At 42.3% G+C, this 13,864-nt stretch overlaps 1 protein-coding gene across 22 annotated transcripts in view; it reads right to left on the bottom strand.

The window, feature by feature from the left end:
- Window positions 1–13,864, bottom strand: part of DOCK7 (dedicator of cytokinesis 7) — a 113,244-nt gene that overhangs the window by 37,764 nt on the left and 61,616 nt on the right. For all 22 annotated transcript variants that reach the window (XR_010474057.1, XM_065070885.1, XM_065070887.1 and 19 more), the window contains 8 exons: window positions 9,074–9,191; window positions 8,418–8,488; window positions 7,154–7,292; window positions 6,864–6,965; window positions 6,523–6,609; window positions 5,547–5,778; window positions 4,128–4,292; window positions 3,058–3,227 (listed from right to left, as the gene is read on the bottom strand). Coding sequence is in view for 21 of the 22 variants with exons in the window: in XM_065070885.1 (XP_064926957.1) it covers window positions 3,058–3,227; window positions 4,128–4,292; window positions 5,547–5,778; window positions 6,523–6,609; window positions 6,864–6,965; window positions 7,154–7,292; window positions 8,418–8,488; window positions 9,074–9,191 (1,084 nt within the window). In the remaining variant the exon portion in view is untranslated. The remainder of the gene's footprint in view (window positions 1–3,057; window positions 3,228–4,127; window positions 4,293–5,546; window positions 5,779–6,522; window positions 6,610–6,863; window positions 6,966–7,153; window positions 7,293–8,417; window positions 8,489–9,073; window positions 9,192–13,864) is intronic.

Below are 13,864 nucleotides of genomic sequence, written 5' to 3'. Positions count from 1 at the left end.
GTTCTAACAGAGGCAGTTTTGCAATGCCACAGCCAAATAGCAGTCCCTTATAAATTCCACACCTGGATTTCAACCCTCACCTGAGCGATAGCTTTCATCCCGGTTTCTGTGCCAACTTAGGGCTTTTTCCCAATCCATGAAGCAAAGGTGCAGCCCATTTCATTGCAGCGATTATCACCAGCTGCAAAGTCCAGCAAGCCCAACAATCTGCTTCTCTCAGCCAAGAAAAATCCACCTCAAGGTTGAACCCAGCGTGAGAGCTGTATCCTGGGATTCGAACCATTAATCCACTGAGCTATACTCTATTTAGAGTACAGCAATGCTGTAATTTTGCTTAATATGTCCAATAAAAAAATACTTAACACACATAAAGAGAGAATTTTAATCTCAGTTACTTTTTGAAAGAAATAAATCAAAGCTCTCTGCCCTGCTCAGACCCATAAACATGCTTTATTTTGCTCACAGTGAATTAAAGCCGAAAGGACTTCGCAGAATGCTGAACTAACCTTATGTTTTGTAAAATCAGGTCTAATTTTGAAAATGCCGTTATCACACTCACAATTCTGCTCACAAGCTTTCTAATCAAGTTGCTCTGGTCTTGAGGATAAAGTTGAACATATACTGTGTTTGCAGAAGCAGAAGTCATTTTGTAAAAATTTGAAAAGGGAAAGATTTTTCCCCCTTGGAAAGTAAGAGTACAGGATCTTCTTCCTTTTGCTTGACAGAGTCACTCAGGAGTTCACAACACTGCTATTAAATTCTGTTCTATCTCTGGGGTTCAACCTGCACAGCCGGATCTGTGCAGGAACATAACACATGTTTGTGAAAATCCCGTCAGAGCAATGAAACTCCACAATTCTTTGTCTTCCCAGCACATCTCCAACATTTCAGGAACATTTAAAATCTTATCACAGGTCTTTTTAGACACTTAATAAATTTGCTTTAGCACATGGGCTCAATTAATAAATGAAGGCAAAATAAGTGACAGGCCTGAAATCTCCTCTGTTATGAAAATAAACAGAAATCTTCCAAATTCTGTAAAGGGGATGGCTATTCAAATTCTTGGAATTAAGAAAGAAGCTGATATAGGGGAGACTTAAAGCATATTGACTCAACTTATCAAATATCTTACATTACAATAAAAAACAATTTAGGATTGGACTCCAAAAACTTCCATCAAACAACAAAACACTATTTATTGACTTATTTTTAAAGCAGAAATCTCCCACGATAAATTCTAGTTTGAAGTTCGGGTTCCCTATTTGGGTATATGTGCCTAAGCCATTACTCAGAGAAACAGACCCGGAATTATTGCACCCTTTTACTCACTTCAGGATCTCAAGAAGTGTCTTACTTTTGTCTACTAACAAGCAGAAAAAAATTCTGTTCAACCAAAATTCTGTGTAGTCAGGACTGAGCTTAATTTCTGACGCTCAGACTGCCCTAAAGGAAACTTTTCCCTTAACCATTATCCACAGAATAGGATTTTCTTTAAAGCCTGGAGTACATCTCTAGAAGAAAAGCTCTCTTCATTTTGTATTGTGACATTATTCACTAAGCCAGCATGCATTAAACTTCTGATAGCCTGTGTAAATTCCATATGCACATCAGTGCCTATGGCATTTCACAAAAGGTCAGGGTTGTTTAATTAGCAAGATACTGAAGTGGTCTTTAAAATATTTTAAGACTTTTAAGTCCAAACCTTGATGTAAGAAATAATGATTTGCCTGCCCACACTTCTTCAGTCTCTTATTTGGTCAGCAACTTATGTTGTTATTAATTTAAAATTGGTAACCTCTTTCTGAAAGTATGTTTTTCTTGCTCTTATAAAACCCAGGACCAAGCAGTGCCAAGCCTGTCTGGTCAGGCTGATGGCTTTACTGATGAACTTGCTCACTGATTCCAAAGGATCGAACGTAACAGATCTCTGAAAGGGCTCAGGAATTCATCTGTGCCGGAAGAGCGATGGGTCACAGGTAAGAAAGCCTCACCTTGGTGTAAGTTATCACAGTTTGAAGATTAAAAAAGAGAACCCCAATCAAGCTAAGGCAGCCCTCTCAGGGAAGGGAATTACCCACACAGCAGGTTTGTGCTGGCTCATCCCACATATTTTAGGTACAAGAGGGAAGTGTTCAAATCAGAACTGTAGCAGTCCTGTGTACTGGGAAGTCACCAGAGAGGGATGGGCCTTTCTGCATATACTGAGCTCTTAAAAGCCAAAGTAAGACCATGCCAGATGCTCTGCACCAATGAAACACCGGTCCAGGTTGGCCAGAGAGGTGGTGGATGAACCATCCCTGGAGACAGCCCAGGCCAGGCTGACGGGGCTCTGAGCAACCTGAGCTGGTGAAGATGTCCCTGCTCATGGCAGGGGGGGCACTGGGGGAGCTGGGAAGGTCCCTTCCCACCCAAACCATCCTGTGATTCTACGAAAGTCACTTATAGGTGGGGGGAGCCATGGTGGGTGCAGTTATCACACCGTAAGTTCACACTGCAGCTCAGTCAGCCAGACTATGGCTCACTCACTAACCATCCAAAATCCTCTCTGGCCTGTGCAGGGAGCAGGAATACTCCTGCTGTGTGCATGATATCTGCTCTGGACATGAGTAGTAGAGAAAGCATCTGAGCAGCAGTTAGTGCTGAACGCAGAGGAGAAGAGAGAGTTTTGGTTTGGGAGGCAAGTGTGGGACCACAGGGCAAGAAGGTAGAGGATGTAAGATTTGGGGAGATGTAACAGAGCTGGTGAGAGAATACAGCAGCTGGCCCTGTGTAAAGTGAGGTGGTAAATCCATTCTCTTGCCCCTGGCCACCACACATATGGAACTAACGCTGCCAGGATGGTCTCCAGCAAGTCAGAGAGATCAGCAACTATTTTCAAGGAGTGGAGTTTCAGGAGTGTTATCAGTAACTGACAGAAAAAGTCTGAGAAGGAGCCATTAGTAAGAACATCTTTTCGCAGAAAAAAAAAAAACACCACAGAAACTTCCCCGTTATTTCGTTAAAGGTTAAATAAAAGATGCTGAAGTTCCCGCAAGACCCTCAGTGGCGCCCGCGTACCTTACTGCCAATGATGGAGCGAACTTCATCGTCCGGCGAGGTGGGGGTCCCAGATATGTCTGGGTTGCTGTTGCTGAGGCTCCGCGAGCGGTTCAAGTTCAGGCTCGCTGGTCGGACGGCAGATCGAGCCATGGTGGCGTAATGCACCGATCCCCCCAAGCCACCAGGACCTGCAATGTCATCAAAGAACATCCCTATTAGAACACTGCCCAGAGCCTTGATCCCCGCTGTTTACACCAGCCTGAGGCAGCAAATCCTTTGTATAGCCAGTAATGAAACCTTCCCTGTGCCTTACCCTGCCTGGTTCTCCCAGGCAAGCAGCAGGGAGAAAGGGATGGGATTAAAAAGCTATTTTATCTGTCAATCTGTGGGAAGCAGGAAGCTTTCTGTGGATTTAGGCAGCCAGTGTGAGGTATGTCTTTAATTAAAGGGCTATTTGCCAGACCTCAGACTCAAAAACCACTGAACTGGGCACAATTTTAAGTACACAACCTTCCCAACCCCTCCCAGAGGTTTTCTGCTCCATGCAAGAAGCAAGTGCTGTGCACAATAGCTCTTCCAAAGCCCAGTTTTCTGTGGCTGTCACTCACACTGCCTCCTCCCCATGCAGATACATCCCTTGTTCTCAGCAAGGGTGGAATTAATTTGCTTCCCTCCCTTACGCAGACATTAGTTTTCAAGAATATCACACTACTCTGCCAGCATATCAACTTTTGCTGGAACTGGACGAAAGTTCAAAACTACTAGTGAGGGAGACAGGGAGGCAGGAGAGGCCAGGAGTGTTCTATGTCTGTCTACTTGCCACTGAAAACAAAACTAAAAACCAAGTATTTTGCCATAATTTAACCTCGCAGTTTTTCAGTAGTGATACTGTTATTTAAAATCATCAAACAGTTCTGACATGGCTAACTGTAATTAAACTCATCTTGTAAATGACTACAGTGGATCGTAGAGAAAGTTAATAATAGGGCTTGGCTGGGATCCAGCCATACAGCTAGAGCTCCAGAGCACCTGCCAGCAGGCAATTTCTGCCACTTTTAACAAACTGTGACTCGAAATAAAAGAGATACCTGGTGATGGTGAGTTGGGATAGGTATTTGGTAGGCGAAAAACATAATAAATATAGGAAGCGAGAAGGCTGTTTCTGCCGTGCTGGTCCTGGTTCCCATCCAAGTTCTTGTGAAGCCGGTTTATGATGGATGCCATCGCTTCGAAAGATGCTTGACCCAGGTTAACTGAAAGTGATAAGTGAGGAGGTTTAAACTGTAGACATACCCATGAGCAAATCCTAAATGTGCATTTTGTTCACCTTCTAAAATATACATAGTGAAGCTTGTCAAGAGTATAGGAAGCATTTCTCATGAAAACTGAACCTGGGGTTTGAACTGGGCCTAATAAACAGCTTGACAGGAGGACAGGTGTTGAGGTGATAAGCTTCAATTTTATTAATAACAAATTTAATCAACTTAGGTCTGATTTCTGGAATCAGACCAACTTTGGTCATCAACTGCAATGGTAATGAGATCAAGCCCTTGTTTAATTGATGGATAATATCCTTTGGATATTTATCACACTTTTCTCAGTTAATTATTTCCTCCATTTAAGCCTTAGCCAAAACATAAGCTGCATCAAAAAGAACAATTCTGTTCTGTTTTGGAAAAAAACCTGTTCCAAAAATGACCACAGAAATCTACACGTGGACCAAGGCAGATATTCTGAACAAATTAGGGATGAAGCAGACATCTGCCGGAGACCGTAAATCGCAGTTTTGTAAAAAACTAGACACTAATGTCCTCAATGCTCCATACAGACAAACTAAACCAATACAGAACATTTGAAAAGTGAAAGAGCTTTAAAATGTAAAATAAAAAACGATAACCTTTCCAAAATAAATAATTGCTGTATTTAAAGCAGCATGTCCAAACTCAAGTTTCCTAAAAAGCTCTCAATTGCCATTTTAAATACTAAGGAACTAATCCTGACTTCCACCTGAGATTTTTTTATACTGCCAGAGCATAACCCATAACAGGGAGCAAAAGGAATGATGATTCATACTGACAGTATCAGACCCACAATAGCTGGAAGAACACACAGCATCTGTATCTTCTTATCTGACCTACTTCACGATTTTCCAAGGTGACTAGTAAGGTTGAAGTTCTTAGTTTCCGAATATCAGCGTGGTGACACCTTAATAGGCTCCGGCACTAAGAAAATGCTGCACCCAGCTGATGAAAGCCAGACCTCTTTCTGGTGTCTCAACTTGGACATCAAATTACTAGCCATTCTTGGAAACCTCTGTATTAGATATTACTCTGTGTATATCACCACCGATCTCAATGCCAGCATGTTTTATTTTGAAGATACAGGGTATATTAGTGGCACAAAAATAAAGCATAAAACTGGACTTTTTTATTTATACATAAATATGATAAAATTGGAAGTGTCAAACTTTCAGCTATGTAATTCTCTATAAAACTTAAAAAGAATACCTATTTGGCCTGCAATGACAGGAGGTCTTACTACCAGGAGAATCAGTTTGTCAAGCAGGAGATGAAGAAATCGCACTACCGGCTCCAGTTGAGAAGAATTTAAAGCTGAAATGCTGCTCTTCAGTTCATTTTCCAAGTTGTTTTCCATAATTCTCATATCTCCTATTCGCACAGGGAACATGTGCTCATCCAGAGCATGGACAAGTGCAAAGAACTTGTCGAGGTAAGGGTCCTACATACAAGCAAAAAAAACCTATAATCAGCAGGAAACTCTGCTTTCTATGGATTTGCCGCTCATGGATGGATTCTCTCCCTCATTCTTCTGCCTGACCATTTAATCTCACAAAATTAGCAGAAACTCAACATCTTGGAGAGCTCTGACCACATGTCTAATTCAACTGAAATCAGCCAATGTCCAGAGGTTGTCAGCACAAAAACAGAGGACACACAGACTGTTAGTAAAACAGACAAAAATGTACTAAAATTATGTTACTATTTACAACACAAATAGAATACACCAAAAAAACACCAAATGACATACTGGGAACTAATAAAACTAAAGTTGAAATGATTAGTCAAAATGACTGCCATCTTTCTTTCCAAATCAAAGAAAGATGGAAAATACATGGTGAAACAAAAGAGGCACAGAGGAAAAGAAAAAACAAGAAAACATCATATGCTTGGACTGTACATTAGATCTGTTGTATTAAAAACAACAGTCTGAGGTCTGAAAACGCTGTTGGCCATTCACCCCCTGTGAATAAAGGCCAAACTGCTCACAGCTTTAAGCAGAATTTCTCAAATATACTCACAGCAGAATGTGGAATAACAGGTCTGCTTGCTCAGAACTGAAAATAAGATTGTAATTTCACTACAAGTAATTACTATACTCTTCACAGTATCAACTTTGACAGTGTTTCAGCTGTCAAAAGACTATCAAACTCTTCTTATTTCAATGACTGCTCTTAACATTTACCTGAGTGTGGAGGGACGATACAGCGACAACTTCTACGTTGAAAACCCCTTTGTGGTTATCCACCCACTTCATCCCAGGGAGCGGAACCTGCAGGTTAACAGAAAGATGAGCTGAGGATGTGCCAGAAACCAGAGCTAAGGCATTTCTAATTACAAGTGCCATTTCTTTTGATTTTATTGTCAGATCACACACATGTGCCCACACACAAACACACACACCCACCTGTCTAAAATTAACAATAGTTAAGAAGTAACCTATGAGTTAAAAATACACATGCACACACACACACGCATTCTTTCACTTTTTAACAGAAGTATTCTCCTGCATGAAGAACAACTCACCTCTGGAGACAGCACTGAATAAGCCTGTGGTGGTTTTTCCAGTGAAACAGGGAGGCAGAACTGACCGGTCTTTAACCGTCCATTTTGAAGCATTGGTATCCACTTCAAGGAGAAGGAATTAACAAAAGAAAAAACAAAAACATATTTTTCTAAGGCTTTTTTGAACTTTGCAAGCTTGACTGTCAAATTCTGCAATGGTGCATGAGCTGACAGCAATGCTGAAAAAATTGCAAACAACTGGATTACGAATATAACCGGTGCTGAAACACATCAAGACTGAAGCCACTCACAGTGTATCCAACTGGAGTCTCCAGGGGAGTGTTTTGTTTCTGCTGGCAGCTGACATGGTAGAAGGTGAAAAGCAGGTGGTGGTGATCAGTTAAAGTGGCTGGAAGCTTAATCTTGATTTCCTCATGAAAATCAGGCGATCTGTGCAGAGACCAGACGCTCAGCTGAATCACCAATATCACAGTATCACAGTATGTTTGGGATTGGAAGGGACCTCAAAAGATCATCTAGTCCAATCCCCCTGCTGGAGCAGGAACGCCTAGGTGAGGTCGCACAGGAACATGTCCAGGCGGGTTTTGAACGTCTCCAGAGAAGGAGACTCCACAACCTCCCTGGGCAGCCTGTTCCAGTGTCGGTCACCCTCACTGAGAAGAAGTTTTTTCTCAAATTTAAGCAGAACCTCTTGTGTTCCAGCTTGATCCCATTACTCCTTGTCCTATCACTGTTTGCCACCAAGAAGAGCCTGGCTCCATCCTCATGGCACTCACCCTTTATATATTTATAAACATTAATGAGGTCCCCCCTTAGTCTCCTCTTCTCCAAACTAAAGAGCCCCAGCTCCCTCAGCCTTTCTTCATACAAACAGCCTTTCTTCATACAAACCATGTGCTTTACTATCTCATGCTCAACTCTAATTTCTTGGAGTTAACGTATCTGGGGGGAAGGAAGTTTATGGACTATCCCAAGGGGTTAAAGCTTCATTTTCTGAATTTCATTTTCGCTGCTCCCCATGAGCAATAAACTCTTGTCTCAAGGTGGAGACCACCATAACCCCCAGCCTGCAGGACAGGATTCTCTGCTGGGACATCTCTCGCTGGAAGAGTTACAAGGACTATCAACACCTCAAGGCCAGATTCAGCAATCCTTACCTCAACAAAATTGTTTTCAGGACCAAGTAATTCCAGTTTCTAATTAAAGCCTAAATGGCTCCATCAAAATCACAACGTACATGCTAACATGAGTTTATAACGCAGATCTTCATGCCTACTAACTTGAAGCTTGCACTTAACAGCATCTGCTGAGCTGAGCTACGTGCTCAGGATCATAGTCCCTGACAAAATACTCTTGATTTGTACCAGATCAAACAAAGACTCCACCTCCTAGTTATCACAAAACTCTAACAACAGTATCAGCTGCCACTGCAGTTGTTGAGGGTGCTATGTAGATAGTCACTGTTAAATAATTTTACATCAGTAAAACTTCCTTTGGGTGGGATCACACTACCCACACGGGGCACCATCTTTCACAAGCTGCCATGTGTTTTACCTGTTGTGATATACCACAGCTGTGTACGCTTCTTTGGAAAATTCAGGACAGCTTGATTTGCCAAAGATGACCTGCCAAAAAGAAAAAAAACAACAACAAAGAAATCTTGTAAGACTGTGCCAAGAATTGTTTTCATAATACTGCAGAGACATTTACAGTTTCATTCACAAGCTGTGTACAGTTACGTCTGCTCATTACATGCCCCTTCACTTATATGCAATGTTTTACTCGGTCACTGAAGAGTTCACAGTTTTAATAATCCCAGTTACACATGCACACAGATCTGGCTGAAGAAATGATGACTGTAACCAGTCCTACACAGATCTTCACCCAGTGCTGGTCACTTCTGGCTCTAACGTAAGTATAAGTATCACCTTTCATTTTTTCGGCATGGAAGCAAAGATGCTGTTCCAAACACAAGGATGTCCACTGCAAACACTTCAGATTAAAAATACTAGCTACTACACTGTTGCTCTACGAACTCTACACAAATCTACTCTTTGTTCTGAAATATTGCCATTTTATATTCCCCTGAACTTGCTATTTTGAAATATATTTCAGTGAGGTTTTCTTTAACACAGGGATTTTACGACTGCAACGTGTACTCTGCCTTGTGGCATGCAGCATTCACATGGAGCACAGAGTCCTCCCCTCACCGGCATCGCGTTGCTGGTGTCCTCTCCATACATGAACTGGACCTTTACAGTGATGTTCCTCGCAGATCCTTGGCGGTTGGCGAAGTTAAGACTCTGAGGGTAGACGTAAAGAAGATTCCTGCAAGAGAGAAAGGCATCAAGTGCGAGAATGAGAGGGTTTAATCTTTATTAATCTGTTATTTAAACCTCCATGGAAACGATCTGAGTCAAAGTGAATGGTTTGACATTTTCTGTTGGCCATGTGGTCTTCTCTTCAAGAAAAGCGCACAAGCATTTTCATAATGACTCCTTATTTTAAACATCAAAAATTGTATTTTTTAAACTGCCATCATATTTTGAAATAGTTCCTGCTTACAGTGATTCTACAATCTAAGAAGTTCAAGTGGTAAGAAAACATACGAATAGAAAAGCACTGAGAAATGTTTATTTGCTTAACACAAAGTGTTGGTTTCTGTTCAATAACTTCCTTGTGACCTGTCCTTGTTTCTTTTTCTTTCTTCATTTTTAATCTCTTACATCAGGATGACTTCAGGTTACACCTCTTCTCTGAAAACAGATTTAACTAAACGGGAATCTGCAGCTTCAACAGATGACATGCAATCTCCGCAATGACTCAGGTCATGGTATCTCCAGTTTCACACCTGAACACCACACTTTGGGAAGGATGAGAATCAACTAAAACTCACAGTTGAGACACAAGAATAGCTGGGAGCTTTGGCCAACAGCGGGGATGGCCAGACCAAGCCAGGAGTGTTTAGTTTTGAGGGAACAGCTAGGGCCATGGCTAATGTCAACACTCCCAGATATCTAAAGAACAGCTGCAAAGATCAAAGTGATTAAATCACCATCACATCCACAGAGAATATGACAGGGCATACTGGGCTGAAACTACAGCACCGGAGATTTAGGTGAGGTATGAGGGAAAATGTTCTGACTGTAAGGCTAGCTGAACAGTAGAATGAACTGCCCAGTGAGGGCGTGAAATCTCCATTTTCCGTTATTTTTTAAGGATAGGTGAGGCAGACACCTGTCCGGATCAGTTTATAGACAAGCTCAACCTTTGCAAGGGGCAGGGGGGCACACATTTGGAGGCCTCTTCCAGGTCCATTTCTCCAAGTCTATGATTACTTTAAACACAACAGTGATAGCAAGTGACAGGACAAGAGGAAATGGCCTCAAGTTGCACGAGGGGAGGTTTAGATTGGACATCAGGAAAAAATTCTTCCTGGAAAGGGCTGTTGGGCATTGGAACAGGCTGACCAGGGCAGTGGTGGAGTCACCATCCCAGGAGGGGTTTAAAAGGCATTTAGATGAGGTTCTTAGGGACATGGTTTAGTGCTAGAGTTAGGGTATGGTTGGACTCGATGATCCTGAGGGTCTCTTTCAACTGAAATTATTCTACTCTATTCAATTCTAAGATGCAAAATTCGGCAATATTTTCCATCCACTTAGCACTGCTGAGCCCCTGCCAACAAATCCCAAGTTGCATTCACTAACATTAGCAAAACTGTCCACTACAAGCCTGCGCTTGTCTTTTAAGCAAGTAATTTATACCGCAGAAAGTCCCTTGCATGTCCCTACAAAACCAAAAAAGTCAACAACCCCTGAACAATTCCACTCAACATACGCAATTATTCAAAGGAAATATACCTTCTTTTGCCTTCAAATAAGTAAAAGTGTGTGAATTATTAAACATCTTTAAAAAGTCAGCCTGTAAATCCCCTCTCCGTCTCCCACACCACCCTGGACACCAGACCAGCATCATTACCCTTCGGACAGCCCGGCTCCTACAGCTCCAATAAGGAGGACCAAGAGCAATGCTCACCAGGGGCTTCTCGGCAGCCTGACAGTAGGTGAGAAGTTCACATTTCTGCCTTCCATCTGCTCGGGATAAAAGACTGACGTATTGCATTTACCCAAATACTGAAGCAACCAATTCCATAACAAGCCCTGGCTTGCAAGTCAAGAGGAAAAAGAGGCTTGCTTCCCCTCTGTCCTCCTTCGGGAACTATTCAGTGAATCTAAATACAATTTGTAAGTAGTTTCCAACTGTTCCTTGTCCCAGAGAGACAAGAGACAACAGATGGGCATGGAAAACTGCAGTGAGGAGCACAGCAGGACAACATTTTAAGTGTAATAAAGCAGCCACTATGGAGTGCTGGCAACAGTAGACTGAAAACAAAAAGATTCTTTTTTTTTTTTGATTGTCATGAGAATGGCAATTTGGTTGCTCAGTGAAGGTACCTGGTGCGTTTTTAGACGCCGTGGATGTTCGAAGCACCTGCACTGGGCCAGCAGTGGGTCACTCTCCTGAAGGACCAGCTGGGAAGAAGAAGGTCGGCTGCCCTAGACTGTCAGAAGTTGCACTTTATGTCAACATTTCAGCAAATTAATCCCATCCGAGAACTTGATTCTGATGGCAATTCCATTCACTCCCCGATATCCACGGGTTTCCCCAACCTCAAAGACATGAGCTAATGCTGGTCCTGAGGAATTCTCTGAGAGGCCCTGAAAAAAAAGGTCCCTCCTCCAGGCTGGCACCTATAGGCAGCAACCCAGCTGTACAGCTCCAGAAAGCTATATGGGGCAGCGCTATGAAGCCAGGCTCTTTTTCACCCTGCCAGACAGAGGAATATCCTTTTCTGGCAGGTGGGAATTTCTTCCCTTTCAAGTCCTTCATGCTGAATTAAGTTTTTGAATCTCATCCCCACTGGTCGCTTCGCCTACTCAAGGTTCTCTTACTACCTCAGAGGGGGCCTGTGCCATTTTTGTGACTCTACTAAATTACTTTGTTCTGGCATGAATACATTTGCTCCTCGATGTTCTTTTTAAAATGAAAATGGATATGAAAATTTACTCTAAAATGTACATTGCTCATAAAATTTTTATTAAGTATTATTAGTACTTAAGAGAAGGATTTAATGTATTTGTGAAGCCAGGCTACAGGATCCCTATATTAAAGGCAGTCTTACGCTTAGGACTGATTTATGCTGAATAGCAGAGATGAATCTAGACTGAGCTTGTGGTTCTCGTACTGTCTCTGCTGCTGGGAGCAAAGGAGACATTTCACGAGGTGGATGCCACTCTAGAAAGAGGGTGCTAGAGCCCTACAAACAGATGTTAGAGCTGATGTTATATGTCGGGCTTGGCGTTCGTAACAACCAGCACCAACCCCAATATCCTGCATTTCATTAGGAAGAAGCTCACGTTCGTTAGGGGAGTTCAGATGCACAGATCCCACTGTAAGACAGCAGAGAGTTGAATGCTTGCTCCTGTGCAGGCAGCTTCTCTCCACAGGATTCCTATATCATCCTTTTGTTGAGAATTTAAATAAAGAGAGGGGAGGAAAGTCCCCTGTTTGCACATCAGAATGTGACCTCAAACAAAAAATCCAGTTTAACCTTACCCTACATAGGTATAAGCTGCAGATATTCCTGCCTGCTGTAAGCACAGTTACAGGAGCCACGGAGACTCACAGATGAAAAACAATAAGAAAATTATAAATTTCTTAAAGGAACCAGTGTCCCTGTTTTACAGCTGCCCTGGGAGGCTTCTCTGTTTCTCCTCTGTTACCCTCTTTCCTTTGACGCCTTGCATCTCAAGGCATTATTTGTGTGTACGAAAACCTAGGCTAAATAGACTTTGTAAGACATCAGAGATGTAGCCATTGTCCTCGGAAAAAAAGTGAAACAACTTCTGTGCAAAGTGATGGCAGAAGCTGCCTCACTGAGATGATGGATATCGAAGCCGCTGGGCTTTTAAAGACAAAGCAAAGTGGCACAGCACTGAATGTAGCCTCCAGAAATCAAGAAAAAACAGTCCCTGGCCTTTGTTGTACAAAAGTGGTGGGAAACATGAGGAAAGAGGAACTTTCTGGTGGGCCAGATATCGTGAGGAGGTCTCATGTCACAGTGGTCAGTTCTCTACAGAAGAGACAAAGGGAGGAGAAGGGATTGATCACGAAAATAACACTGCAACACCAACAACCACGCTGGGCATACACTGATTAAACCAAAGGACCGCTAGTCCTTACGCTTTCAGCGGCTGCTTCTTGATGATACTATTTACAGATTGCTATCAATAAAAGTTTCAGCCAGAAGCTCTAAATCCAAGGACTCGTGTCTGGTGCATTTATTACAATGCTATGCAAAACATACGCAAAGCTTATGCTATTATCTCAAACAGATCTCAAAAGTACTTTTAGCTCCATAAAGTGAACGACTAAAGTTCAAAGGCTTCCCAAGCCATGGAATCAATGGCACCAGGCACTCCGCGAAATATTTATATAATGTGATTGCAGCCATTTTGCAAAACCCTTTATAAAGGTATTAAAACCTTAAGAGCTGATCCTAACTCCTAGAGGGAATGTCTAACTCTTAACAAAACCTTCCCTTTTCAGTAAAACCCAGAGACCTTTTTCTTTGCTTTAGTTCCACTATAAAAATCATTTAAAGCCCATTTAATAAGGGTCACCCAGCTGCACAAAAGATCTTCAGGATCGTGTTTGTTATATATAACACATCTTTTCTTGCCTGTGCTAAGAGCTCCCAGAGGCTGGATTCCCCCTTAGGGTTCCTACAGCTTCTGAATCCAATGGTTTAATCACACCAGAAGGTTTTTCTCCCCTTTGCTTGCCTGTGTCCTGCTTTGCTGACATACTCTGTGACTGCTGTGATATCTAAGGGTGTTTTTTTGTAGCAAGCTTATCACTCATTGGCACCAATATGGAAACGTGCTTGGCAGCTACTTGTGCTTGTTTAATATTTGACATCAGAGCATTCTGACTGCCTT

Source organism: Columba livia, chromosome 8 (genome assembly GCF_036013475.1).
Source record: "Columba livia isolate bColLiv1 breed racing homer chromosome 8, bColLiv1.pat.W.v2, whole genome shotgun sequence".
NCBI lineage: Eukaryota > Metazoa > Chordata > Aves > Columbiformes > Columbidae > Columba > Columba livia.
Note: the sequence above shows the minus strand (reverse complement) of the source record. Positions and strands in the feature narration are given on the sequence as shown.